Below are 23,417 nucleotides of genomic sequence, written 5' to 3'. Positions count from 1 at the left end.
GTTTTCCCAGAAGCTGTGTCTTTTGTTCCTAGGAGTGGTAAAGTGCTGCAGACTGCTAAGTGGCACTGAGCAGACCCTGATGCTGACACTCCAGAACTGTGCCACTGTGAGCCAGCTGTCTAGGCTGTGCCTTGGCCAGGGCTTCAGTGCTGTGCAGTGGGATCAGAGGAATGCCTGTGCTGGAGGTCACACATTAAGCAGGGTCTGAAGCTGGCCTACATCCACTTTTATTGAACTGGGAGTTAGTACCTAGTTAAGCTCCTCATACTCTGAAACCAGAGATTTCCATGTCTCTGCGTTGCGAGAGAGCAGGTGCACTACTGCTGACATAATATGGAACTGGACAAAGTATGGCTCGGGCTTCTGCAGAGGGTGGGTGAATTCTACTCCCTAATCTTACAGGCAAGTGAACAGGAAGAGGGTCAGGCCCTTTTGCAGGGGACTGATGGTGCTAGCAGTGAGAATTATGTGTCCTTAAGCCAGAAGGCTGTATGTAAGTTGCAGATACTCGGAGCTCTTGTCCTTTAAAGACAGCTGCTGGGCTGAACCCAGCCTCATGATCTGAACTGATTGCTGCAGGGCACAAGCAGAACAAGGCAGTTTGCATCCCAGAGAAGGCAAGCAGCAGTGCAGCTCTGCAGGGCTGCTGTTTGCCTGCTTTATCTCTGCTTGCAGAGTGCTGGGCTCTTCTGCCCTCTCCAGCAAAGTGGTTTCTCTAGTGGGCAAAGGGCAAGAGCTGATGCCCTGTGGAAACCATCTTTAGTGTGCACACACCAGCAGGTGCTTAGGTAGGGTGCTTACCAGTCTGCAGAGCTGCACACCAGGGTACCTCACAACAGACCTTTTGGGGTTCATGTTGCCCTCCAGCTATGGCCTGGGGCTTCCTTCACTTTAAGGGAAGGCAGAGCCCTTTCTAGGCGCGTGGGTGTAGTGGGGAGCTGCAGCCTTGGTGCCGTCACAGGGAACAACAGCCCCTTGTCCTTTTCCATGTGAGCCAAAGATAGGAGCTGCATTGATCCTGCTGGCATCCAAAGCAGCTGGGAACATCCGCCAAGCCTGCTTGGGACTCAGCAGATAAACAGCACGTGGGGTGTGGGGCGGGCAGCCGGGCAGCTTGGCTTCTTGCTGCCCCGTTAGTCTCCTTGTCTTCTTCTCCCTTTTCCCCTCCTCCTTAGCAATCTGTTCAAACCCCCAGACACTCCTGGGCACTGCTGAAGGGACCAGTCCCAGATTGGGACAATAAAATCCCTGACACCACTATTCGGGAGGCCTCGGGGGGAGAGGCCCCGCCAGCCACGCGGGTATAAAGCTGCCCCCTGTGCTGGGCACTGCACTGCAGCAGTCATTTGCTTGGCTCCTCCGTCACGCTCCAATGGATATCACCATCCACAACCCCCTGATCCGCAGACCTCTGTTTTCTTGGTTGACACCGAGCCGTATCTTTGACCAGATATTTGGAGAGCACCTGCAGGAGTCAGAGCTGCTCCCTACCTCTCCCAGCTTCAGCCCCTTCCTGATGAGATCCCCCTTCTTTCGGATGCCCAGTTGGCTGGAGACGGGACTCTCAGAGGTAATCTGCCCTACGTACTGCTCTTTGTTACTGCTGGGTGCACATCCTGATGGGTCTGGAGCTGGGAACCCAGGAGAGCTGGGATGCTGCTTGCGGGTGGTTAATAGGAAGAGCCTGGGGAAAAGAGTGCTGAGTTTTTGCCTCTGCTCCTCCGTGTTAGGTGAGGACCTCTGCACGCTCTGCTAATCACTTGTAACTGAGAGCAAGTATTGCCACAGCCATGTGCACAGAGACAAACCGAGCTCTGTGTGTGCTGTGAATGACTGCAGGAACTGGCAGGAGAAAGGAGGAAGCCTGATTTCTCTGTCTGCCCTGAAAAATTTTCCATTCTGCTTCCTCCTGAGAAGCAGAGGAGCGGTGGGACCCCCATGCCAGGCAGCATGGGAGCCCCCAGCTGCTGAGTAGAGAGGCCAAAGCTAAAGCATCTCTGGCAGACAGAGCAGTGTTTTCAGAGAGATATGGGATGGGAAGGCCTTTAAATGGCCATCTGCTTGCTTCAGGGGCTGAGGCACACAGCTCAAATGACCTTGTTCAGTGTGCAGGTCAGTTGTGTATTTGCAAATAACTTATAGAGCTACTCAAAGCCAACGGAGTGAGAGGGAAGTATTTTCTTAATCTTTGCTTAATGTTTCCCTTGGTTTAGTCACCTGGGTCTGGTCATCTGCTGAAGCAGCCATAATAAGCACCACAGGTAACAACATCAACATCTGACTTTCTCATTGGAGAAATCTTCACAAATAATCTAGCAGAAGGAGCAGGAAGCCTTCCAGGTAAAACTGAGGAAACCAGTAAGCTAGAACTGGCATGGAAGCTGCCTCCATGTCCCAGAACAGAGCTGCAAGAGGCTCGTGTGTGACCGTGACCACAGCAGGAAGGCAGAGAGAGCCAGCTTGCACTGCCGAGTCCTACTGACTTATCCAAGACAGGCAGAAAATGCAAATTCAACCTCAGGAGCCAGCAAAAAACAGCATTTGCTGGAGATGACAAAGTGCAAAATGGAAGGTAAGGAGGCAAGATGAGAAGCAGGTGACTCAGAGTTTCAGCAGTAGCCCTGCTGCTCAGATAAGAGAGGTGAGCTGGTAGTGCTGCTTAGCTGAGACATGCTATTTTTGTTTTTAAGGAGTGACGATGCAGGGAAAAGCCTGCAAGCGACACAGATGAGCTGTAGTCAGCTGCACACGCAGTTTCTTTTTCCAGAAATACTTAGCAAAATTCAGCTGCAGAGATTGGAAATCTCCAGACACCTCAGAAAAAAATTTGGTAGAAGTCAGTTTTAACAAATTCAGATTGAGAGAATCTCTTCCTTATTCCCCAGAATGTGTTTATCTTATGTTTATCCTGAGAGAAAGCATATGTGCTGTAGTGGTGGGCATGAATGGAACAGGCTAACAAGAGACAATCTGAGCCAGATAAGAATCCCAGGACTGAATGCAGGAGGTCAGACAGGAGAGCCCAGTGTGAGTGTGACCTGCTGCATGCCAAGAACCTGAGGAAACTGAAACCTTTGCCTGAAGTTGTCTCCTTGTTTTACAGATGCGACTGGAGAAGGACAAATTTTCTGTAAATCTTGATGTGAAGCATTTCTCCCCTGAGGAGCTAAAAGTGAAGGTGCTCGGGGACATGATAGAAATTCATGGGAAACACGAGGAGCGCCAGGTACTTCTTCTTTAACTGTGTCACTGTTAGTCAGTGTGTGCTTCCTCATCTATGGTTAAACAAGGAGGCTGCAGAATAATCCTCTTCTTTGCTCTTCTGAAACACTTCCAGTGTTTTTGATCAACCAATCCTAATGGATGATGCTCTGTCCAAACCCCCACCTGATTCCAGACTGAGCAGCAGCAGAGTGGAGATTTAGTGCTGGTGTTGCATGATCTGTGAACTGAACTGGAAAATCAACTTTGAAGTGAGCATTTCTGGGCCTCCCTCTTTCTGGGAAGAGGACAGGAATGCAGAGAGGCATTCAATAAGTTAACAATGAGCTGTAATAATTAAACCACATAATGAATCTATGCATTGCCCTGTTCCATTAGCAAGAGGAACTCTTCCTGAAAAAATACCCATTTACCAACTTCTAGTCCTTAAGGGTTGTGCTCTGCTGTCAGCTGTCCCACTGCTTGCTGGCTTAGTGGCAAATGGTCAAAGAGAGGCCAAAAGCCACGTCTAAGGCTGTACAAACAGGGATTGCCTATCCCCCTCTACTTGCAAGGAAACAAATCCTAGAGATAAAGTAGCTGTATCAGTGTACCCATCAGCTCCAAAAGCTTCTGGGAGCCCAGATCTGTCAAAAAATACCGCACTACTCATAGATGCTGGAAGCTTGTAATTCTGAAATAGCTTCTGCAAGGTTTTTTTTGGCAAGAGCTGAGATGAGCTCATTGGGGAGCTGTGTATTCTGAGGGCTTGGAGACCATCAGGAGGAGGGGCTGCTGGCTCTGGAGATAGCTGTAGGTCATGCATCTTAGCCATGACAGCACAGCACTGTGAAACAAAGCTGGCAGGCACAAGAGCTGGAGGGGAAAGCCTCGTCTTGCAAAGGGTGCCTGCACCATCTGCAGGGGCAGGGCAGTCTCTTGCTTCAGCTTTTTCTCAGATCTTTACAAAGGAAATCTCATAATAAAAACTCTTTTAACTTTCTAAAAAGTTTTCCTTTGGGAGCTGAAGCTTCCTGAATTCAGACTTTACACTAAAGGCCCATGGTTTAGGTTAACTGAGGGAACACTTCTAATCAGCGCTGTTCCTTTTCTTCTCCTTTTGAAGGATGAGCATGGCTTTATTGCCAGGGAGTTCAGCAGGAAATACAGGATCCCAGCTGACGTGGATCCCCTGACCATAACCTCATCGCTCTCTCTGGATGGTGTCCTGACGGTGAGTGCACCGAGGAAACAAAGCGACGTCCCTGAACGAAGTATTCCTATCACCCGTGAAGAGAAGCCTGCCATTGCAGGATCCCAAAGGAAGTAGGCTGCTATATAATGTCACACCAGGGCCATTCAAGAGCACTTCTCATCAGATGCCAGCTGTACTCAATGGCCACTCTTATTTATTTATGCTGAGTAAGTTTACTAACAAATAAAACATGAATAAGCAGTCTGTAGTTTTTGGTTTGGAGCACTTGAGACAAGGGAAGTGTTGGCTCAAGAAAGCCATGTAAGTTTGTTGAATAGGGAAACATATCTGGCATCATTCTTGCTTACAGCTTGTGTGGCAGATGTGCCCAGGAGAGCTTGTCTCAGTGTTCAAAAACACTTTGCTGGTGTAACTTCATTTACTCTAATATTTTGCAAACATCTAACTGCATGAGCCTTTCTTTTCAGTGTTTCCTGAGGATTTCTGGGTGTTTCACAAGCAATAGAAAAGTTTCTCCAGTGGAAATTAGGCTGGTAGGACAACTTCATGACAATCGAAACCCATTCAAAGTGTGGGTGTCAGATAACAACTGAATGGGGAACAACTGTATCTTGTATTTCTAGAATGATTCATGCTATGCAAAAGCATTCAAGTGCTGCAATCACTTGGGAGCAGTTGCAGATGACAACTGCATAGCTGCAGTAAACACAGATACATCCAGAGAGGAGAAAAATGTCCTGCTCTAATGGTGCAAACCACATCACTCTGAAACTATGCTGTCCGTGCCCTTCAAACAATAAATAGCATCTGAAGTCTACAGTATTCATCTGATTTATGCTAACGCTGTTGTATGGTATGAAACAATACTAAGTCCTTCTCATGTGTCAGAATCTGCTTATGTGTTAGATTCTGCTTAGATACAAGCAGAAAGGAAAGTCTGTACTACTGAAACAGAATTTCTATAATTCCTGCCAAAAAAAAAAAAAAAAAAGAAGAAGAAGAAGAAAAAATGCAACAAATCTATTGTGAAGGTCATTGTACTCAGCTATGGCTGATGAGGTATTAGAACATGCTGTCCAGGAAGGAGGTGGAGTCACCGCACCTGGAGGTGTTTAAGGAAGGGGTAGATGTGGCACTAAGGGCCACAGTGGGCAGTGCTGGTGGACATTTGGACTGGGTGATCTGAAAAGGTCTTTTTGATCTTAATGATTCTATGATTCTATGACCCATTTTCTACATCCCTTATACCTGCTAAGACAAAAATTAGAAGAGGTCAGTCTCAGGTGAACTCAGTGGGCAAACTTCTTCCATGGCTTTAATGGAAAAGAATACAATGAGAACTCAGTGATGTGGGATCATTGTCAGATCCCATCTCAGTGCCAAGCTCTAGTTTAAAAAGTTCTACCACGTAAGGTGCTAGTTGAGCTTCAGTGACAAAGTGCAGCATGACAGAAACTCACAGGTTAATTACAAACAATACAGCTGAGGAAGCAGGAGCAACATATTTCACAAGATGCTATATTTGGCTTTAATGCAGGACAGGTTGTTTTGGTTTGAGGGATAACTTTGCAGCGCTGCTAACAGACAGGCCTCCTGTTATCCTGAAGGCATAGTCTGCAGATTCCCTTCATCTCTGTTGCTTTTTCTGCATCCTTTTTCTTCCTTCTGTAAGTGCTGGACATGAGCAGTTGCTGTGTGGAGGCCTGTAGTCAATTGTGTAGCAGGACTGGGCAGTTGATTTGAACAAAGGAGGTTCCAACTCAGGCTGGTGGCCTGGAAACCAATGAGGTTCTTGTTCAAATCCTGAAAGGAAAAACAAAGCCAACTTGAGAAAGAACATCTAAAATAGTAATAAGATATCCAAAAAGTGTGAATGGGGGGAAATCTTTTCTACAGAGCAGGGATTTGTTAGAATCACAGAATCATTAAGGTTAGAAAAGGCCTCAAAGATCATCTAGTCCAACCTACCACCAATATTTCCCCACTAAACCATGTCCCTTAGTACTACATCGACCCTTTCCTTGATCCAGGGGCAATGACTCTACCACCTCCCAGGTCAGCCTGTGCCAGTGCCTGACCACTCAGAGAAGAAAAGCCAGCTCCTGCTGGCTGCACTGCTGCTGACACAGCCCGGATGCCGTTGGCCTTCTTGGCCACCTGGGCACACTGCTGGCTCACATCCAGCTGAGCGTTGACCGACAGCCGCAGGTCCATTTCTTCCACAAAGGCTCAAACTCAGAAACAAGAAATGGGGCTTTTCAATGTAAACTTCTCAGGAATAAGTGTGATGAGGGCAGCTAGGCAAGAACACATGAAATGCGAGTGCCACTCCCTGAAAGACTCGAAAGACCTGTTCAGTGATGGTGCAGGAATACAGCTCAACAGAGAGAAAAAATCAGTCTGTCATCTCAGGGCAAAATGTCATCCAGAAAATCTTCTTTAACCTTGCTACAGAACAAACATTTTGTTTCAATTCTGCACACATACTTCTTGTTCTCTGGTCCTTGTCCTTGTTGTAATCCGAAGAATACGTCGTTTCAAAGCAGTGAGCATACTGGAAAGAAAAACTCACATTTAACACTGCCAAATATAAACTAAAAAATTCAGCATTTTGTACCTTAAAGGAGGTATCATGCACCGCAATCACACCCCTACTTTAAAGTCAGTCTGAGGTAAGATCACAAAGCTAGGGTGACTTCTTTGCATTCACCATCTCAGGGCAAAAAAAAACGAACAGCAAAGGCACCGCAGTTTGACTGGAGCCACTATTAAGAGCAAGGCTGAGATTAAATGAAGAAGCATTTCTCATGGCTTCTGCCCTGCAGTGGAACTGTTGTAGAGTGCTCTGCAGAGGAAAGGGATTGGCTTTGCATTTTTAAAATCCAGTAGAAAGGACCAGGAGCAGGGCAGCAGAAGGGAAGCTATTCATGACATCTCTATGACATTCAAAGCTGATGGAATGGATAATGCCCTGTGTATGTGACAAATTCAGTGACCAAGGAGTATCTCAGCTGAGATTTGCTACATCCATGAAAGGCCCAGCACATACTTGGGAAGGAAGTGGTTTGGGTTGTGCAATGTTCTCAATGTCGTAGCGCTCTTCATTCCAGTTCCCCATAAGTACTTTGTGTGAGTAATCGTTCTCATTGGTGGTGCACCTCCAGCCAAACTGGGAGAACTTGGAGGTTTCTGTCCACACCTCCCCATGGCCAGTGGCATGCTTTAAGGAGCCAGTGAGGAAGTGGTACATGGTCTGGATTTGATCTGGGTGAGCAGCCCAGACTTAAACCACTCCTGACAGCACGGAATGTCACACCTTCACTTCCCCGGTAACCGGGCAGGGACGTCACCTTTCTGGCTGTGACGGAAGCATACAATCCTAGAATTGTTTGAGTTGATAGGGACTCTTAAGTGTCATCTAGTCCAATTTCCCTGCAGTGCACAGGGACACCCACAGCTCCAGCAGTGCTCACAGCCCCTCCAGCCTGACCTTGGCTGTCTGCAGGGACGGGGCACCACCGCCTCTCTGGGCAACCTGTGCCAGTGCCTCACCGCCCTTGGTGCCAAACCTTCCTCCTCATCTCCAGCCTCAATCTCCCCTCTTGTAGTCTGAAGCCATTTCCCCTTCTCCTATCTCACAGACCCCACTACAGAGTCTGTCCCCTCCTTTCTCACAGCCCCTTTAGATGCTGACAGGCCGCTTTCAGCTCTCCTTCTCTCGCCTTCTCTTCTCCGTGCTGCACAGCCCCAGCTCTCAGCCTGTCCTCGCAGGGAGGGCTTCCATCCCTGCCACCATTCCTGTGTCCCTCCTCTGGACGCGCTCCAACAGCCCCAATCTCTCCTGCCCTGAGGACTCCAGCTGTGGACGCAGTGCTCCAGGCGAGGTGTCCCAGTGCACAGCAGAGGGGCAGGAGCACCTCCCTGCCCTGCTGCCCGCGCTGCTCTGGCTGCAGCCCAGGGGCCGCTTGGCTTTCTGTGCTGCCAGGGCACACTGCTGGCTCATGTCCAGCTGCCACCCACCAGTACCCCCGGTCCTTTTGGGCAGGGCTGTGCTCTATCCTTACGTCCCCCAGCTCGTACTGACAGTGGGTGCTGCCATCACCCAGGTGCACACCTTGCACTTGTCTTTGTTGAACCTCCTGAGGTTCCCCTGGGCCCAGAGCTCAGCCTGTCTGGCTCTCTCTGGATGGAATCCCATTCCTTTAGTGTGTCAATGGCACCACACAGCTGGGGGTGTATCTGCAAACTGCTGAGGGTGCACTCGATCCCACTGACAATGTCATCAATTAATACGTCAGTGAGCACCAGCCCCAGCACTGACCCCTGAAGGACACCACTTGCCACCCATCTCCGTCCGGACACTGAGCCATTCACCACTACAGCCAATGGCATCAGAGGACTGCATTCATTCTAGATGTGACAAAGCTTTTTGGGTGGTACAGTAAGCATTTATTATCCTAAAGAAGGATACTGAATTTCTCAGCTTCATATGTAACACGAGGTAATTCAGCCACCTTACAAACAGAGCAATTCATTCACCCAGGCCACAGGACGCTGACGGCCCCCGCCGCCTCCCGAGCCGCTCGGGGCGCACAGAGCGCGGCGTCACCGGGCGGAAGCGCGGCCATTGGGGAGCCGAGCGATGGCGGAGCGCCGCGTTTTGCTGCTGGGCGAGGGCAACTTCTCGTTCGCCGCCGCGCTGTGCGAGACCGCCGGGATCCGCGTGGTGGCAACCTGCTACGAGAGAGAGGAAGAGGCGGCGGCGCGGGGCCGGGCCGCGGAGAGCATCCGGCGGCTGCGGGAGAGGGGTGGGTGGGCGCAGCGCTGCGGGGCCTCGCGGGTCTCGTGTGCCGCTCGGGGTGGGGCTGGCCGGGGGGATCAGTGCCCCGCAGGAGGAGCAGCGCTGAAGGAACCGTTAGCAGAACTCTGCGGCGGAGCAAAGGGAGCGTGGGCTCGCCTGCTTCCCTGACACGTGGGTGGCAAGGACAAGGATGGGTTCTAAAGTGGGCGAAACCTAGAATGGTTTGGGTTGGAATCCATCCTGAAAGGCCGCCTGGTGCCTCCCTGCAGTGCACAGGGACACCCACAGCTCCAGCAGTGCTCACAGCCCCTCCAGCCTGACCTTGGCTGTCTGCAGGGACGGGGCACCACCGCCTCTCTGGGCAACCTGTGCCAGTGCCTCACCGCCCTCAGTGCCAAACCTTCCTCCTCATCTTCAGCCTCAATCTCCCCTCTTGTAGCCTGAAGCCATTTCCCCTTCTCCTATCACAACAGACTCCACTATAAAGTCTGTACCCTTCTTCCTTGCAGCCCTCCTTTGGATACTGAAAAGAGAGCTTTAATTACTGCCTTTATTTAAAATACTCCATAATGAGAGTCTTGGTTTTTGTTTACTTTTGAAGGAGCTGAAGTTATGTTTTCTGTGGACTGCACCAAGCTGAAGGACTATTTTTTACCAGCAAAAAGAGAATTTGACTGTATTTATTTCAACTTCCCTCACTGTGGGAGGAAGGCTGGGGTGGTGAAGAACAGAGAGCTGCTCTCACGCTTCTTCCATAGGTGAGTTGAGCAGAGTTAGTCCTGTACTCACTGACTGCTGAGATCACAGAATTGTGAAGGTTGGAAAAGACCCCTAAGATCATATAGGCCAACCATGCTCCTTCCACCAATGCTGCCCATTATTTGTATCCCTAAATACCACATCTCCACATTTCCTGAACACCTGCAGTGACTCCCCACCCCCTGGGCAGCCTGTCACAGCACCTGACTACTCTTGGAGAAGAAATTTCTCCTAATATCCAACCTGAGCCTCCTGTGGTACAACTTGAGGCTATCACCTCTCCTCTTGTTGCTGTTGTATGGGAACAGAGGCCAACCCCCACCTCACTACAGCCTTGCAGGGCAACATATCTTCCAGCACCACTGCAGCTCCTTGCAGGTGTTGCATGATTTCTGGCTGTGCTAACACAGTGCCCCTTGTTGCCTGCTTCCCTTCCAGCTGTGCAGAAGTGCTGACGCAGGATGGAGAGGTCCATGTGGCTCTTTGCAGGGGGCAGGGTGGCACACCTGCTGATCAGCCCAGGAGAGAGTGGCACAACAGCTGGCAGGTGGTGGCAGTGGCAGCAGGAGCTGGCTTCATCCTGAGCGATGTTCATCCCTTCCGAGCAGAGACTGCCCATGGCTATGAATGTACGGGGTACAGGTACCTGCGGGGTGGCAAATCGGAGGGGATACATCATGTCCTTTCATCATGCCTGCCACACTCATATGATCTTTTAGTATGTTGTTTATTGGAGAGAGAAACTATTTAATCTTCTGTAGAACAGCTGCAGTTCATCTTTGCCTATAAGAAGAACAGCCCAGAAGAAAATGCAAGCTTCTTGAGAAAGTACTTGAAAAGTATCTTGAAAAGATAAGATGGTCCATTTCAGAGTAAAAGTCAATCTTAGCCTAAAGACAATGTGGGGACTGTGGTATATATGTCTGATTGAGACAGTCACAGCATGGTTGATGTTGGCAGGGACCTCCAGCAATCAGTTAATTGCAGTTTAACTGCAGAGCTAGGTAGAACAAGTCACAAAGAGCAAGATGCAGACCACACAACTTATTTGTGCAGATTGTTTCAGTATTGGACCATTTATTTATGATCCATAAAAATATGCTAAGTTGCATTTTTGTTGTCTAACAAGATCAGGGATTCAGCAGGAGTCATGTTAGTGTTAAGGTGAATTATCTTTGTCACCCTCCCTTATGTCACATTAAATCTAGGAAAGAGTCAATGATTTTGCTGTGCTTTTATGTATTGCCAGGAGTCAAGATAAATCGTTCTGCATAGAGGGTGCTTTAAACCACGTTTTTACTCGAAGCACACCACTTCGGTATTGCAAACCTCTGATCTGTGAGATCGAACTGGAAAGAAAAAGAATTTCATTTCAAGTACCGCAAGTACTTCTGGATAAAATTAACAGGTAAGTTATACAACTGGTTTCATTTTGGCAGTAACACGTAAGTATTCTCAGTGGGAATGACCAGTATGGGTCTCTGATAAAATGGAACTGCTTCACATTCCCTCCTTTTCCCTGTACAGGATTTTCTTTCCTATTTCTTCTTGAAAAGTCAGCTTTGCGTAGGTTGTGGTTATGGCCTACTTAAAAAAAAAAGCCTATGGAAGAAAAAAGGAACTCTGTGGTTGAGGCCACGTTACTGTATATTTGCTCACGCAGATAATAACAAGAAGCCTTTTGATCTGTTTTACTGTATCTTGGAAGAAACAAGGAACTGACTTTGTATCTGCTGTTACTGCAATAAGAGGCTAGCTAGAAGTAAAGAGTGCTCATCTCTTACATGCCCTGCTGCAGGCCTTGGAGACTGTGCAGGGCTAGGAAGAAGTGACTGGTTTCCATAGCTTGGTAATGCCAGTGATGACTGGAAATTTGGTGATGCTGACAGTTAAATTCCATTCCCTTCCACCAGCTAAAGCACAGGTAACACTAGGTTGCAGGCTAGAGACATGCCCAGCATCCTGACAGCATGTTAGTGGTTGCTGTGCCCCTGGTGAAAGTCTTGACGAGTTGCTGGAAGCAAGCTTAATGTCTGATATTGCTTTGAGTAAATTGCCATGCTTAAATTATGATGACAGGAGGACATTGCAGGGAAATCTGTCTGTAATTTGCATTTTTGTTTTTCACAGGGGTTTCCTAGAGCGAAATTCAAACCATCCAGTACGGACAATAAAGGAGAAGCTCACTGCAGTGCTCAGCCAAGCCTTCCCACTGCAGAGCATTGACTATTGTCTTTCTCTGCTCCTCCAAGGTCACCTGAATGCTGTTTGTCACTCAAACATTTTTTGGATCCTTCCAAGCCCAGATGAGACTCCAAGCACTGAAGAAATGGCCAGTGGGCGGGCAAACACAATTTTATTTTCCCATGTTGATTTTCATGGGGACACAGATAAGAATGTACAAGAGGGATGTCAAACTCCAAAACGGTGTTATCTTAGACCTTCCCTTCTGCCTTATGCTCAGGCAATAATAAAAAGTGCAGCCTTTGTCCCAAGAACACTTTACGTTTTTTCTGGCCCAGTTTTCAGAAAGTGCCGCATCTCTCCTTACTGTATGCCTGTTTTTCATGAGATGCTTTTTGTATGTGCAGTTAATCAAGGTTCAGAGAACAGCTGTATACAGATGGTAGTGGATAAAATTAAAACCAGCATACGTTTTCTTCACCAGACCATTTCTGATTTTAAGTTGAGCATTAGTATGCAAGAAGCAATGAGCTTGGGAACAGCTGAGCTCAATGACTTTGCTGCTTTTGAATCTCAGCTTGGTAAAATTCAGTTCTTCCTCTGCATGGAGGCAGATACTCGGGACTCCTCAGAGAGGGGCTCCTGTGTGGGTGCAGTAAGGACAGCTCCGTATGAGCCAGAAGGCAGTGATTTGGTTGTTGTCTTTGTTTCACTGAATCTGGACCTTGTGGCCATGCTCATCTGTGCTATAGATGACTGGCGCATGCTTTGGACATCAGACGCACGCTTCCTCCATCAGTTTCCTGCAGGAGAGCTACGGATTTTCAGGAGCTTCTCTCTCTACCCACCTTCTTATGTGCATGATGTCAGCTTTTGGCTTCCTGATGGGGAACAATTTGATGATGTTGCTTTTCACACCATTGCTAGAGAAGTGTCAGATGAAGCAGTGGCATCTATCCATTTGCTCGATGACTTCCAGCAGCCGGGGACGGGCCGGAAAAGCCTGTGCTGCCGGCTCACCTTCCAGAGCTGCGACAGGGCGCTGGGCCGTGGGGAGGTGGCAGCCATGCAGTTGCGCTTCAGGGAGGAAATCTCTCAGCGACTGCGTGTGGCCCTGCGGTAGGGCTGTGTGCTGCTGCTGTCTGCAGAACATGGCTGCATCTCACAGTGCTGTGTGGTGTTGCAGTGCCCCTTACAAAGGTGGAGTTCAGTATCTGCCTACATTGTAAATGTGGAAAATAAAAAGTGGACACCTCCATGCTATGCGTGTGTGTGTGTAATGAAAGCTTGTTTCTTAAAGTAGAGCCTTTCTTTGATAGGGTAAGCTGATCATAAAAGGTAAAAAGATATCAGCCCAAGCGAGTCTGAGAACACTCCATGAGGCTGAATGTGTGCACGTTTGTGGGGTCAGGACATATCATCCCCTGGTTCTGTAAGAACTGGCTGATGTGGTTGCTAAGCTGCTCTCCATCATATCTGAAAAATTGTGTCTGACAGGTGAAGTCTGTGGTGACTGGAAAAAAGGAAACATCACTACTATTTTAAGAAAAGAAAGGGAGAAAGGAAGACTCAGGGAACTGCAGGCCAGGGAGTCTTACCTCTGTGTCTGGGAAGATCATGGAGCAGATCCTCCTGGAAGAGATGTTAAGGCACATTGAGATGAAGGGATGATCCAAGACAGCCAGCATGGCTTCACCAACAGCAGAGCGTGCCTGATCCATCTGGTGGCCTTCTGTGATGGAGTTATGGCATTGGTGGGCAAAGGAAGGGCAACTGATGTCATCAACCTGGAGTTGTGCCTTTGCACAGTCCTGCACCACATCCTTATCTCCAAATTGGAGAGAGATGGATTTGAAGGCTGGACCATTTGGTGGATAAGGAATTGGTTGGATGGTCGCAGCCAGAGGGCTGTTGTCAATGGCTCCACATCCAGGTGGAGGCCGGTGATGAGTGGTGTCCCCCAGGGGTCCATCTTGGGACCGGTGCTCTTCAGCATCTCTATCAATGACTCAGAAGATGGATTTGAGTGCACACTCAGCAAATGTTTGGATGACACCAAGCTGAGTGGTACAGTGGACACAACAGCAGGAAGGGACGCCATCCAGAGGGACATTCCAGGGGGAACGGCTTTAAACGACAAGAGGAGACATGTGGGTTAGCTGTGAGGAAGCAATCCTTTGTCAGAGGGCGGCGAGGCGCTGGCACTGCTGCCCAGAGCTGTGGGTGCCCCATCCCTGCAGGCACTCAAGGCCAGGTGGGATGGGGCCCTGGGCAGCCTGAGCTGGTGGGGGGCAGCCCTGCCCATGGCCGGGGGCGGCACTGGGTGGCTCTGAGCTCCCCTCCGAACTGAGCCGTTCTGAGATGACTGAGATACAGCAGCGCCGTGCTGCAGGCAGTTACGATGGCTGCTCCTGCATTAAGGCACGCACCGCACGGCGCGGCTCCCGCCGTTCCCGTCGCTCGGCCGTACCCGCGGAGCAGCTCCCGCCCCCGGCAGCCGGCGCAGGCGGAGCGCGGCCGTGCCCACATGCCCTCACCCGGCATGGCGGCCGCGGCTTCGGCTCCGCTCCCGTCGCGTCCGCTGCAGGAAGCGAAAGGGCGGGCGGCTGCCCGGAGTCGGCATGGCGGCCAAATGGGCCCGGCAGCGGCCGCGGGCAGGAGGAGGAGGAGGAGGAGGAGGGGGCGGAGGGGAGGCGGCCCGCTCGCGGCCGGAGGCGGCGGGCGCGGAGGAGGCTCGGGCGGAGTAGGTGTCCGTGCGGGGGAGCGGGGCTGCGGGACGCGCTGTGCGCGCGGGCGGCCGGGAGGCGGCGAGGGGCTGCGGGTGGAGCGGGAACGGCCGGGCCGGAGTCGGCGGTCCGACGGGAGGAAGGCGGCGCGGAAGGCCGGGGATGTCCTCGGGGAGGTGTTCGGAAATGCTGCGGCTTCTCGAGTCCTTGTGTGCTGCGAGGGACCTTCCTGCGCGCAGGCCGCTGTCAGCCTTCGCCCGGCGTCACACCGGCGGGTTTGCTCGTGTTACTGCGCGTTCGCAGTGCGTGTTTTGTGTGTGTTCTCCGCACCAGGCCGTCCGGGAGCAAGGCAGGGCAAGTGTGGGCCCCCGAAGGATCCACGGCCTTCAAGTGTCTCATCTCGGCCAGGTTCTGCGCTGCGCTTCTCAGCAACATCTCTGACTGCGATGAAACCTTCAACTACTGGGAGCCGGTGGGTGGCTGCCGCTCCTGCGGCGCTCAGAACAGCTCAGGTTGGAGGGGAGCTCAAAGCCCACCCAGAGCCACCCCCGGCCGTGGGCAGGGCTGCCCCCCACCAGCTCAGGCTGCCCAGGGCCCCATCCCACCTGGCCTTGAGTGCCTGCAGGGATGGGGCACCCACAGCTCTGGGCAGCAGTGCCAGCGCCTCGCCGCCCTCTGACAAAGGATTGCTTCCTCACAGCTAACCCACATCTCCACTCTTTTAGCTTAAAGTCATTCCCCCTCGTCCTGTCCCCATCAGGCTCTGTACACAGTCACTCCCCTCCTGCTTGTAGGCTCCCTTCAAGTACTGGCAGGCCACAACAAGGTCTCCCCGCAGCCTTCTCTTCTCCGAGCTGAACAAGCCCAGCTCCCTCAGCCTGTCTTCACAGCAGAGGTGCTCCAGCCCTCTGAGCATCCTCGTGCCCTCCTCTGGACCCGCTCCAGCAGCTCCACATCCCTCCTGTCCTGGGGGCCCCAGGCCTGGGCACAGCACTGCAGGTGGTATATTTCCAGCCTGGATCTGGTCTTCACAAATGTAGGCATTCTGACACCCTTTTGATAAACTGTGTGTTCAAACTGTCTGCGGTGTGAAATGCTTTATAAATATATGTTAATTTCCATTTTAGACACACTACCTCATTTATGGGAAGGGGTTTCAGACATGGGAGTACTCTCCAGCCTATGCCATCCGCTCCTATGCGTACCTGTGGCTTCATGCCCTACCAGCTTTGTTCCATGCTAGAGTCCTGCAGACTAACAAGGTAAATCAGATGCATCAGAATTGCTTTTGTGATGAATAAATGCACCTTTAGTTTGTAGTACACAGCTGCTTTGTTTGTTGTCAGAATTAAGAAACAAGTTAGTGTTTTTATAAATGTTAAGTCTACAAATGCTAACCTGTTTGTAAGAATTTGCAAGGGTTGGTGAGGGAATTTGAGAAGAGCTAAGGAAGAGTGCGCAGGCAGTTGTAGGGAAGCTTTGCCAGGATCTGTATTGGTCAAGGAATTGTCCCAAAAGGGCAGGTGTTGGCCCAACAGGGCCACTCTGAGTGTGGTTACTTGGTAGCCATGTACTCTCACTGGCCCCTGTCAGCTGTCACTGTTATCCCTTTATCTTAGAAGCTCCCGTTGTTTTCTACTCCAGCTATCAGTGACTGTTTTGATTTTTTTTTTCTAGTAAACTATAAAAGAAAAAAATAGTATTTTGCAAGATAGAATAAAAATAATTCAGGAATGTTTTGAAAAACAACAGTAAGAACAGAAAAACACAAATCAGTGGGCTTTCTTTCGGTTTGCTTTCTTTGTTGTGAAGGATGTTAGACTTAGAGGACAGGCCTTTTGCTGCCAAGAGCTTTTTTGGTGCAGGATCTGGACCTCTAGAAAAGGGTTCATTCACTGCTGCTGGAGTTGCTCCATCCTGTTAGAACCTGTGCTGTGTGGACTCGTTTGTTAGCAGTAGGCGTGTAAGCTTCATTGCAAACCTTGTTCTGAATCTGTGTACATCTCCTAGGTTCTTATCTTCTATTTCCTACGATGCTTCCTGGCATTCCTGAGCTGTGTTTGTGAACTCTACTTTTATAAGTGAGTATTAGAACCTGTCTGCTGCGAATATTTTGGAGCAATTTGGGTAGCATACTGTTACTGCCAGAGGAAGTATGCCATGAAGCTGATGTATAAACGTGCAAATGGAATTACTTCACAGTGAAACTTCAAAATAGATATTTGCAAGGTAACTTAATGAAATGCTGCTGAATATACAGTTACCTTGTCTAAGATGAGTTTTTTCTTTTGCTTGCTGCCTCTTCATTTGTGACTTCCGAACTATTGTGTTGCACCATGTTTCTGTTGGCCACAGTTTTGTTTAAAGAATGTGAGTGAGGCCTTTTTGCTCAGAGAGGAGGTATACGAATCTGAGAATGATGATACAGTTTCTTCCTGAAACTTTTTGAGTAGAAATTACACTGGCAGAAGTCAAGTTTTGCACTTAGCATACTTAAGAAGATCTTAAATACAAAGCAGTCTTCAAGGCAGTCTTCAGAGTGCTTTTAGTGTCTGAGTAATGAGAGTTACTCACCTTAAAGCTCTTGGGATGCTCTGTGGATTGTTTGTGGCTTTGCATGCATTGACTACTGTTATTTCATGTACTGGGATTATTTTTGTGGCTTCAAATTCTCTTTTGCTTCCTTAGGGCTGTGTGCAAGAAGTTTGGACTACATGTGAGTCGTCTGATGTTGGCTTTCTTAGTACTCAGCACAGGGATGTTTTGTTCATCAGCAGGTGAGTTTATGTAGCAGTGACACCAGCAATGACCTTGTCCATAAAAACCAAAGGCATTTTAAGAAAATTTCTGTTGTTCTGTATGCAGTGGTGCAGGATATTTAAAGGGGTATCGGCCTATCTTCCTTTAACATGTTCTAATCCAAGGAGGATTTTGTCTTTTTCATCCGAAGAGGGGCTTTGTCTTTTTCTACTTTGGCACTGTCACCTGTCTTTGTGTCCTGTCCTCTGGCTGGCTGTACCCTTTTGCTAAGCCAGCTACTGTAAGGCTAATAAAGCACCTGCTGCAGTATTGAGTGAGGTGTGAAGACAGGCTTTGAGGAAGGGCTTGTTCTATTGTGTGTATGCGGAAACCAAAATGGAAATATCATAGCTTATGAATACTAGTATTTCCCCTTTTGTCTTTTATTTTTTTAATGGTGAATGGTGAAATGACACTGCAGTAACAGTGTAGGAAGTCCTCAGTCTCCTTGTGCTTCACTCACTTTTCACCAGTCTGTACCCAGTCTCTGAAACATTTCCTGCTGCTACTTGAGCAGATACTTTCCATTTTCTTTCTCAGTCTAGCAGAATATAGAAGGTAAAGCAGGTGCTGCAAGTGTTGTTCCACTGCAGTCTTAGGTGCTATCAACAGGTAACCAACCACTGCTGGGTAGCACTAAGGAGAATATTTCTGGCCTTGGCAGAACTGGAGTCCTCTCTGAAATGTGAATTTGCAATATAACATCCCACCTCCAGTGGAGGGAAGGAAGTGTTATTAGCCTTATTTTGCATCATGTAGTTTTGTATCATAGGAAAGCTGTGCTAAGCCCTTTCTTTTTTTTTGTTTTTGTTTTGTTTTGTGTGTTGCAGCTTTCCTCCCAAGCAGTTTCTGCATGTATACCACGGTTATTGCCATGACTGGTTGGTACATGGACAAGACCTCTGTAGCAGTGCTAGGCATAGCTGCTGGAGCAATAGTGGGCTGGCCTTTCAGTGCAGCTCTTGGGTAAGCAGAGGAGAACCCAGGAACTTGGCATTTTGTCTGATGTTTCTTGCCTGTCTGGGAATGATAATCTCTACTTGATGCTCGGTCTCTGTTTCAGGCTTCCTATTGCCTTTGACTTGTTAATACTGAAGCAGAGGTGGAAAAGCTTCTTAAACTGGTGTGTGGTGTCATTGATCCTGTTTCTGGTAAGTCGCTGTAGCAATAGAGATAGAGTGAATTGGGTTCACAATAGAAGGAGCAAGTTCAGTTAACAAAATCACTCACAGCTGTTGGGTGATCCAGCTAAAAACTTCTGGCACCCTGCAAATAACAGATGCTTTCTTTCAGGTGCCCCTGGTAGTTGTGGACAGCTATTACTATGGGAAGCTGGTAGTTGCACCTCTCAACATTGTTTTATACAATGTCTTCACCTCCCACGGACCTGATCTCTATGGTGAGTTTAAGAGAAGATGTGGGAGGCAATGGTTTTCTCCCTGCTGTCAGGGGACAGTTACACACCAGGTTTTGATGGCTGATCTTTTTCTGATGCACTCAGAGACATCCTGCGAGCTTTGAAGGGTTTCAATTCCAGCTCTTTTGCCACAGGATGTCTCTCTTGAGCTGGAATTTGACAAGGCACTGTCGAATATCTCGAGCTGGTTCTCTGTGCTGTGAACTAAGCAACCTTTATTCACTTTGAAGCCCTACCGGCCATCATGAGATGTCTCAACAACACAATATCACAGCAAAGTGCTGTTAATAGCAAATTTGTCTGTATGTAACACAAGTGTAGTAGGCACCAGTGGTAGGTGTATGTGTGTATTTGTCAGTTTTAATCCAGTTCTTGGTTACTGTTGTTCTTCACGGTCAGGCTGCGGAACCTTAGGAGGGTAAATAGCAGTACAGAACCCACAGTTCCTTCAGTTCATATCAGGTTTCTGATGTGCTTATATGCTGTGGGGTTACCATAAAGGCATCTTTGAGACTCTGGAGAAGAAAGAAAGGATAATAATTCCACCTGTTGGAATCATGCTGCATTTCAGCCAATTTGGCTCACAAAGGCAACACTTGATCTCCCCATTTCTTTTGGATGAACAAATTGAGGAGAAAACAATCATTCTGAAGACTGGTAAGTTAGAGAGAGTCAGTGACAAGTAATAACCACGCTTAGGCTCCTCCTGCCATCTTTTTAGAAGCTGTTTAAAGAAAGAGCTTTCAAGATATTCCCCTATACACTCTAAAGAGCTTATAGATACTCCCTCCTCTTTTTATTTTTTTCCTTAAGCAATGTAAAAATTACCTATGCTTTATGGGGGAAAAGCTGATGCTTTGCTTAAGCTTATGAAGGAGACAGAGCTAAAGGCAGTATTAATGTTTCATTTTGTACAGTTTTATGTTAGCAAAAAGTGAGAATTGATGCAGAAGGCCATTTCAGACAGTGTGCAGTTAGACATGGAAATTACTGCTGTGAGAAATAACTAAGCTGGTGGAATTCCTGAAGATCTTAGAAATAATTGGTGAATGTCAAGGAGCGTCAGCGTTGTCATCAGTGATATCTAATCAGTAGGCAACTCATCTGCCTTTCAGGACATTCCTGGTATTGGTCCTTTGGAATACTGAATGACCTAGGTGAGGTCTGAATCTTGGTGGCAGTGCCCTGGTACTTGTTAGGGAGCTGCTGCTGCACCAAGTAACTCTCACTACGTGCTTTTAGAGATAGAGAGTGGGAGCGTTACATTTCTAGTAGGGCTCCAGAGAGACAAGTGAAGACTTTGGGGTGCTCAGGGCAGGTTCTTTGCAGCATCTGTCATTCTTTTTGGAGGTATTCTAGGAAGGATTTGGCAGTTGTTGGTATTGAGGCTTTCTCTGGCTGTGCCCTGCAGGCCATATTCAGTGGTTTGTTTGAGGGGCTGTTTTGGGTGGTGCTGAGTGGTGACTTATTCCTTGTGCTGGGACACAACATGGCAGCAGCCGCTTTGTTGCGGTCCTTTATCTCTGCAGAAAGGCTCTGAAGTGAATCTTCTGCAATGAAAGCTTCAGGTCCTGCCTTTGGGTTTTGGAATGGGCTGTGCCTGACGTTTTTCATACTGGAGCATGAGTTGTTGCCAGCAGCCTCCAGGGACCAGTTTTTTTTCTGAAGGGTTTTATTCGTGGTGACATTCGCATGACATCCTTAGGCTAGTGAAAGATTCTGCTTGAAACTGCTCTTCAGTGCAATGTGTTCAGGACGTGAGTTTGGAACTTCAGAACGCTTCATTGTAAGGGAAGATGAAAGGCTGTCCAGTGCCTTGTGGGTTTTCAACTGGGATTTTCCAGCTTTGATATGTTGGGAATAATTAACCTCTATCATCTTCAGTGTAAGCACTGCAGTATTTTTTTGGTTTGTATAGAGACTTGAGTCTTAGAGAAAAGGCTGTGGGTTTTTTTTGTTTTTTTTTTTTGTTTTTTATTTTTTTTTTCATCAGCAGTATCATATTTTTGGACTAATATCTCTAATTCAGATTCTCACATGCTGAGGATTGTACTGTTGTGGGACTGAAAAGAATTATGAGGCATGTGCAGGGAGAGAGAAGATGAGCTAATAATTCACTCCCTTAAGGATCTCTGCTTCCCTATACCTGAACTTGTAACTGCTGTTTGCTTTTAGTGCTTGCAGCTGCATGTTTTGTATATCTCAGTTGTTTGGAATTCTGACGTTAATAGAGCATCTTCTAATCATGTTAACAGTAGGAGCTGCAGAAGATTGTGATTTTTCTTGCTGCTTCTCAGTTGTCTGATTAATTGCAACATAGACCCTTCTCTAAGTGGCTGTAAGTGCAGGAAATTGCTGTGGCATGTGACTCTTGTCACAACAGTGCAGTGATTTAAGCACCCTCCTGTCACTCACTGACTGGTTGAACTAATCCCGCTGCAAAAGTGGCAAGTGTGTGGAGAGGACCCAGCACTCCTTATTGTTCAGGATTTTAAGCATTGTGAATTAAGCATGCAATTAAATGATTGTTAGATGGGAATTTCTGTCAGTCCTTGCAACTAATAGTGTGTAGTATTAGGAGGCGGAGTTGGCTTGCTCCTGTTAAAAAGTATATTTAAAGACCAATTGAAGCAGGGAAACCTAAAAAAAAGTTCTGCTGCTGAGGAAGTAACAGAGCTGGCATCTGGATGAACTTCAGTTGTTGGGGTGAAGTGTGAATGTGAACTCTTGTTCCTCTTAGTCCATTTTCTGTTCCTGCTGACATGGTGTATAAATACATCATCACTCCAGGCTGATAATCATCTCCTATTAGCATTGTGTGGTTTTGTGTTGTATCTTTTATGTCTCTACAATTAGAAGGAATTTGGAGTAGAATTTCCTAATTTCACAAGTTTCAGCCTCTTTTCTTGCTTTGGAGACTTTCTTAGGGCAGGGGTGAATTCTGTGTTGCAGAACCTGTTTGTTGCTGGGCAAGTCTGACTGTTAAACTGGCTTGTGATACATGAGCAGCACGTGTGATGTTGACTATGACCCAGTGGAAAAAAAGTGAAGTCACTTATGACAGAGAAAACAATTATTTTTTGTGCACACCTTTTCCATTCTTTGGTTTCGGTATATCTGCAGTGCAGAGAACTGCAGTCTGCTGGGTATCTTCCTTGTGTCAGGAAGAGAAGGAATGAAGTTGCTATGACACCCAGTTCTCATGCATCCTTGTGCTTAAAAACTCTTTCCCTTTCTCTTCTTTCAGGTACAGAACCATGGTCCTTCTATTTCATCAATGGCTTTCTGAATTTCAATGTGGCATTTATTTTGGCACTGCTTGTGCTACCACTGACTTGTCTCATGGAGAGTCTGCTTCAGAAATTTCATGGTGAGTGCGGGATGGAGATAAGAGCCAAGAAGGAGGATTTGCCAAAGAGCAGCTTTTCTTTATTGGAAGTGAAAGTAGGATCAGGGAAAGTTCATTATGGAATGAAGGAAAGTTCGTAGAGCTCATTACTTGGTTCAGTATTGACCCCACAATGGAATTACTGTGTAGAAAGAAGACGCAGTGAGATGTATCTGTTTTTGTGCTGTCTACAAAAGGGCAGGAATGTGCTTTTCCTGTTTAAGGATGACTCTTGTGTTTTCTGTCTTCACCTCAAGAATAATACTGTGTTGTCAATGCTAAACTATTCATACCCAAAATAAGCTTAACAAGTTCTACAGTACACAGTCTTCAGCCAGGCATGCAAATACATTAGCAATAGCCTTGTCAGAAATTTTAAGGTGGGAAGAAACTATGTGCCCATTGCTGTTTCTGTCTTCTTTGCAGCTGGAAATGGCAGCCTTTCCTGCACACTTCTCCGAAACTATTTTTTTTATCAGTGCCATAATGATTACTGCAACATCTGGGGAGAGCGGAGTTGTTTCTAGCTTTTCCCCGCTGAGCCTGCCAAAAGGCATTCTCTGGAGTCTCGTGCTGCCCATGTTGGGATTGAGCCTGGGCTCTGTGTGCTGTGAATGGGCACTCTCTAACTTGCAGAACTGAGCCCTGGCAGACAATCTTGCTACTGTCTGCACTGGGAAGTATTCCCACAGGCATGGATATACTGAGAGTAGAGAAAGGGGGGACTAGAATATCCCCTACTTCATACTGGGCTTTCTCTTAAGTAAAATAACATCAGCTGGAATACGTGGTGTCTGGCAAATGACTATATAAGGAGAGATGTGTTGAAAGCATGAATTTTCCCTTGCCATTTTCCAGAGGAGGGCTCATTAAATGTCAGCTGATGCCTCCAGTTTCATCCGCTCCAGCAGAGCTGGGGCTCTGCT

At 47.9% G+C, this 23,417-nt stretch overlaps 3 protein-coding genes and 1 long non-coding RNA gene across 9 annotated transcripts in view; 2 read left to right on the top strand and 2 right to left on the bottom strand.

Moving 5' to 3' along the window:
- The first annotated feature begins 919 nt into the window (after positions 1–919).
- On the top strand, positions 920–5,232 carry CRYAB (crystallin alpha B). Of its 2 annotated transcripts, none has more exons than XM_031599989.2 (3): positions 920–1,570; positions 3,104–3,226; positions 4,328–5,232. In XM_031599989.2, exons 1-3 carry the CDS (start codon positions 1,373–1,375, stop codon positions 4,529–4,531), a joined length of 525 nt encoding a protein of 174 aa, XP_031455849.1. In that variant the 5' UTR covers positions 920–1,372; the 3' UTR covers positions 4,532–5,232. The 2 variants fall into 2 exon arrangements, with proteins under 2 accessions (XP_031455849.1, XP_089979550.1); XM_090123424.1 differs by lacking the exon at positions 920–1,570 and adding an exon at positions 1,598–3,027.
- A 685-nt stretch (positions 5,233–5,917) lies between these two features.
- Positions 5,918–7,755, bottom strand: CFAP68 (cilia and flagella associated protein 68). The gene is made up of 3 exons (XM_031599655.2): positions 7,467–7,755; positions 6,905–6,971; positions 5,918–6,220 (listed from the first exon to the last, which is right to left on the bottom strand). Exons 1-3 carry the CDS (start codon positions 7,665–7,667, stop codon positions 6,045–6,047), a joined length of 444 nt encoding a protein of 147 aa, XP_031455515.2. The 5' UTR covers positions 7,668–7,755; the 3' UTR covers positions 5,918–6,044.
- A 1,077-nt stretch (positions 7,756–8,832) lies between these two features.
- LOC116233219 (alpha-1,2-mannosyltransferase ALG9) overlaps positions 8,833–23,417 on the top strand; it is a 30,186-nt gene continuing 15,601 nt past the window's right edge. Inside the window, exons 1-12 of one of the 5 annotated variants that reach the window (XM_090123372.1) lie at positions 9,038–9,225; positions 9,820–9,976; positions 10,416–10,619; positions 11,227–11,385; positions 15,221–15,359; positions 16,015–16,149; positions 16,898–16,968; positions 17,576–17,664; positions 18,517–18,652; positions 18,750–18,837; positions 18,980–19,085; positions 22,351–22,473. In XM_090123372.1, the coding sequence (XP_089979498.1) occupies positions 9,060–9,225; positions 9,820–9,976; positions 10,416–10,619; positions 11,227–11,385; positions 15,221–15,359; positions 16,015–16,149; positions 16,898–16,968; positions 17,576–17,664; positions 18,517–18,652; positions 18,750–18,837; positions 18,980–19,085; positions 22,351–22,473 (1,573 nt within the window). In that variant the 5' untranslated portion in view covers positions 9,038–9,059. Of the gene's footprint in view, positions 8,919–9,037; positions 9,226–9,279; positions 9,390–9,819; positions 9,977–10,415; positions 10,620–11,226; positions 11,386–12,107; positions 13,753–14,675; positions 14,905–15,220; positions 15,360–16,014; positions 16,150–16,897; positions 16,969–17,575; positions 17,665–18,516; positions 18,653–18,749; positions 18,838–18,979; positions 19,086–22,350; positions 22,474–23,417 lie in introns of those variants that run through there. The other 4 variants (XM_031599991.2, XM_090123370.1, XM_031599990.2 and 1 more) reach the window with 4 other exon arrangements.
- Positions 10,488–14,826, bottom strand: LOC149915173 (uncharacterized). The gene is made up of 3 exons (XR_016459544.1): positions 14,699–14,826; positions 13,760–14,288; positions 10,488–10,623 (listed from the first exon to the last, which is right to left on the bottom strand). It is a non-coding gene; the product is annotated as an uncharacterized LOC149915173 (long non-coding RNA).

This window comes from Phasianus colchicus, chromosome 23 (assembly GCF_987193195.1).
Source record: "Phasianus colchicus chromosome 23, bPhaCol1.hap1.1, whole genome shotgun sequence".
Lineage (NCBI taxonomy): Eukaryota > Metazoa > Chordata > Aves > Galliformes > Phasianidae > Phasianus > Phasianus colchicus.
Note: the sequence above shows the minus strand (reverse complement) of the source record. Positions and strands in the feature narration are given on the sequence as shown.

Bases quoted from the DNA above. Each gene is read 5' to 3' on its own strand.
- CRYAB (XM_031599989.2), top strand. From the start codon at position 1,373: ATGGATATCACCATCCACAACCCCCTGATCCGCAGACCTCTGTTTTCT. The intron at 1,571-3,103 runs GTAATCTGCCCT...CTTGTTTTACAG, and splicing joins TGGAGACGGGACTCTCAGAG to ATGCGACTGGAGAAGGACAA. The intron at 3,227-4,327 runs GTACTTCTTCTT...CTCCTTTTGAAG, and splicing joins GGAAACACGAGGAGCGCCAG to GATGAGCATGGCTTTATTGC.
- CFAP68 (XM_031599655.2), bottom strand. From the start codon at position 7,667: ATGTACCACTTCCTCACTGGCTCCTTAAAGCATGCCACTGGCCATGGG. The intron at 6,972-7,466 runs GTATGTGCTGGG...TTTTCTTTCCAG, and splicing joins CCAAACCACTTCCTTCCCAA to TATGCTCACTGCTTTGAAAC. The intron at 6,221-6,904 runs GTATGTGTGCAG...TTTTCCTTTCAG, and splicing joins CAAGGACCAGAGAACAAGAA to GATTTGAACAAGAACCTCAT.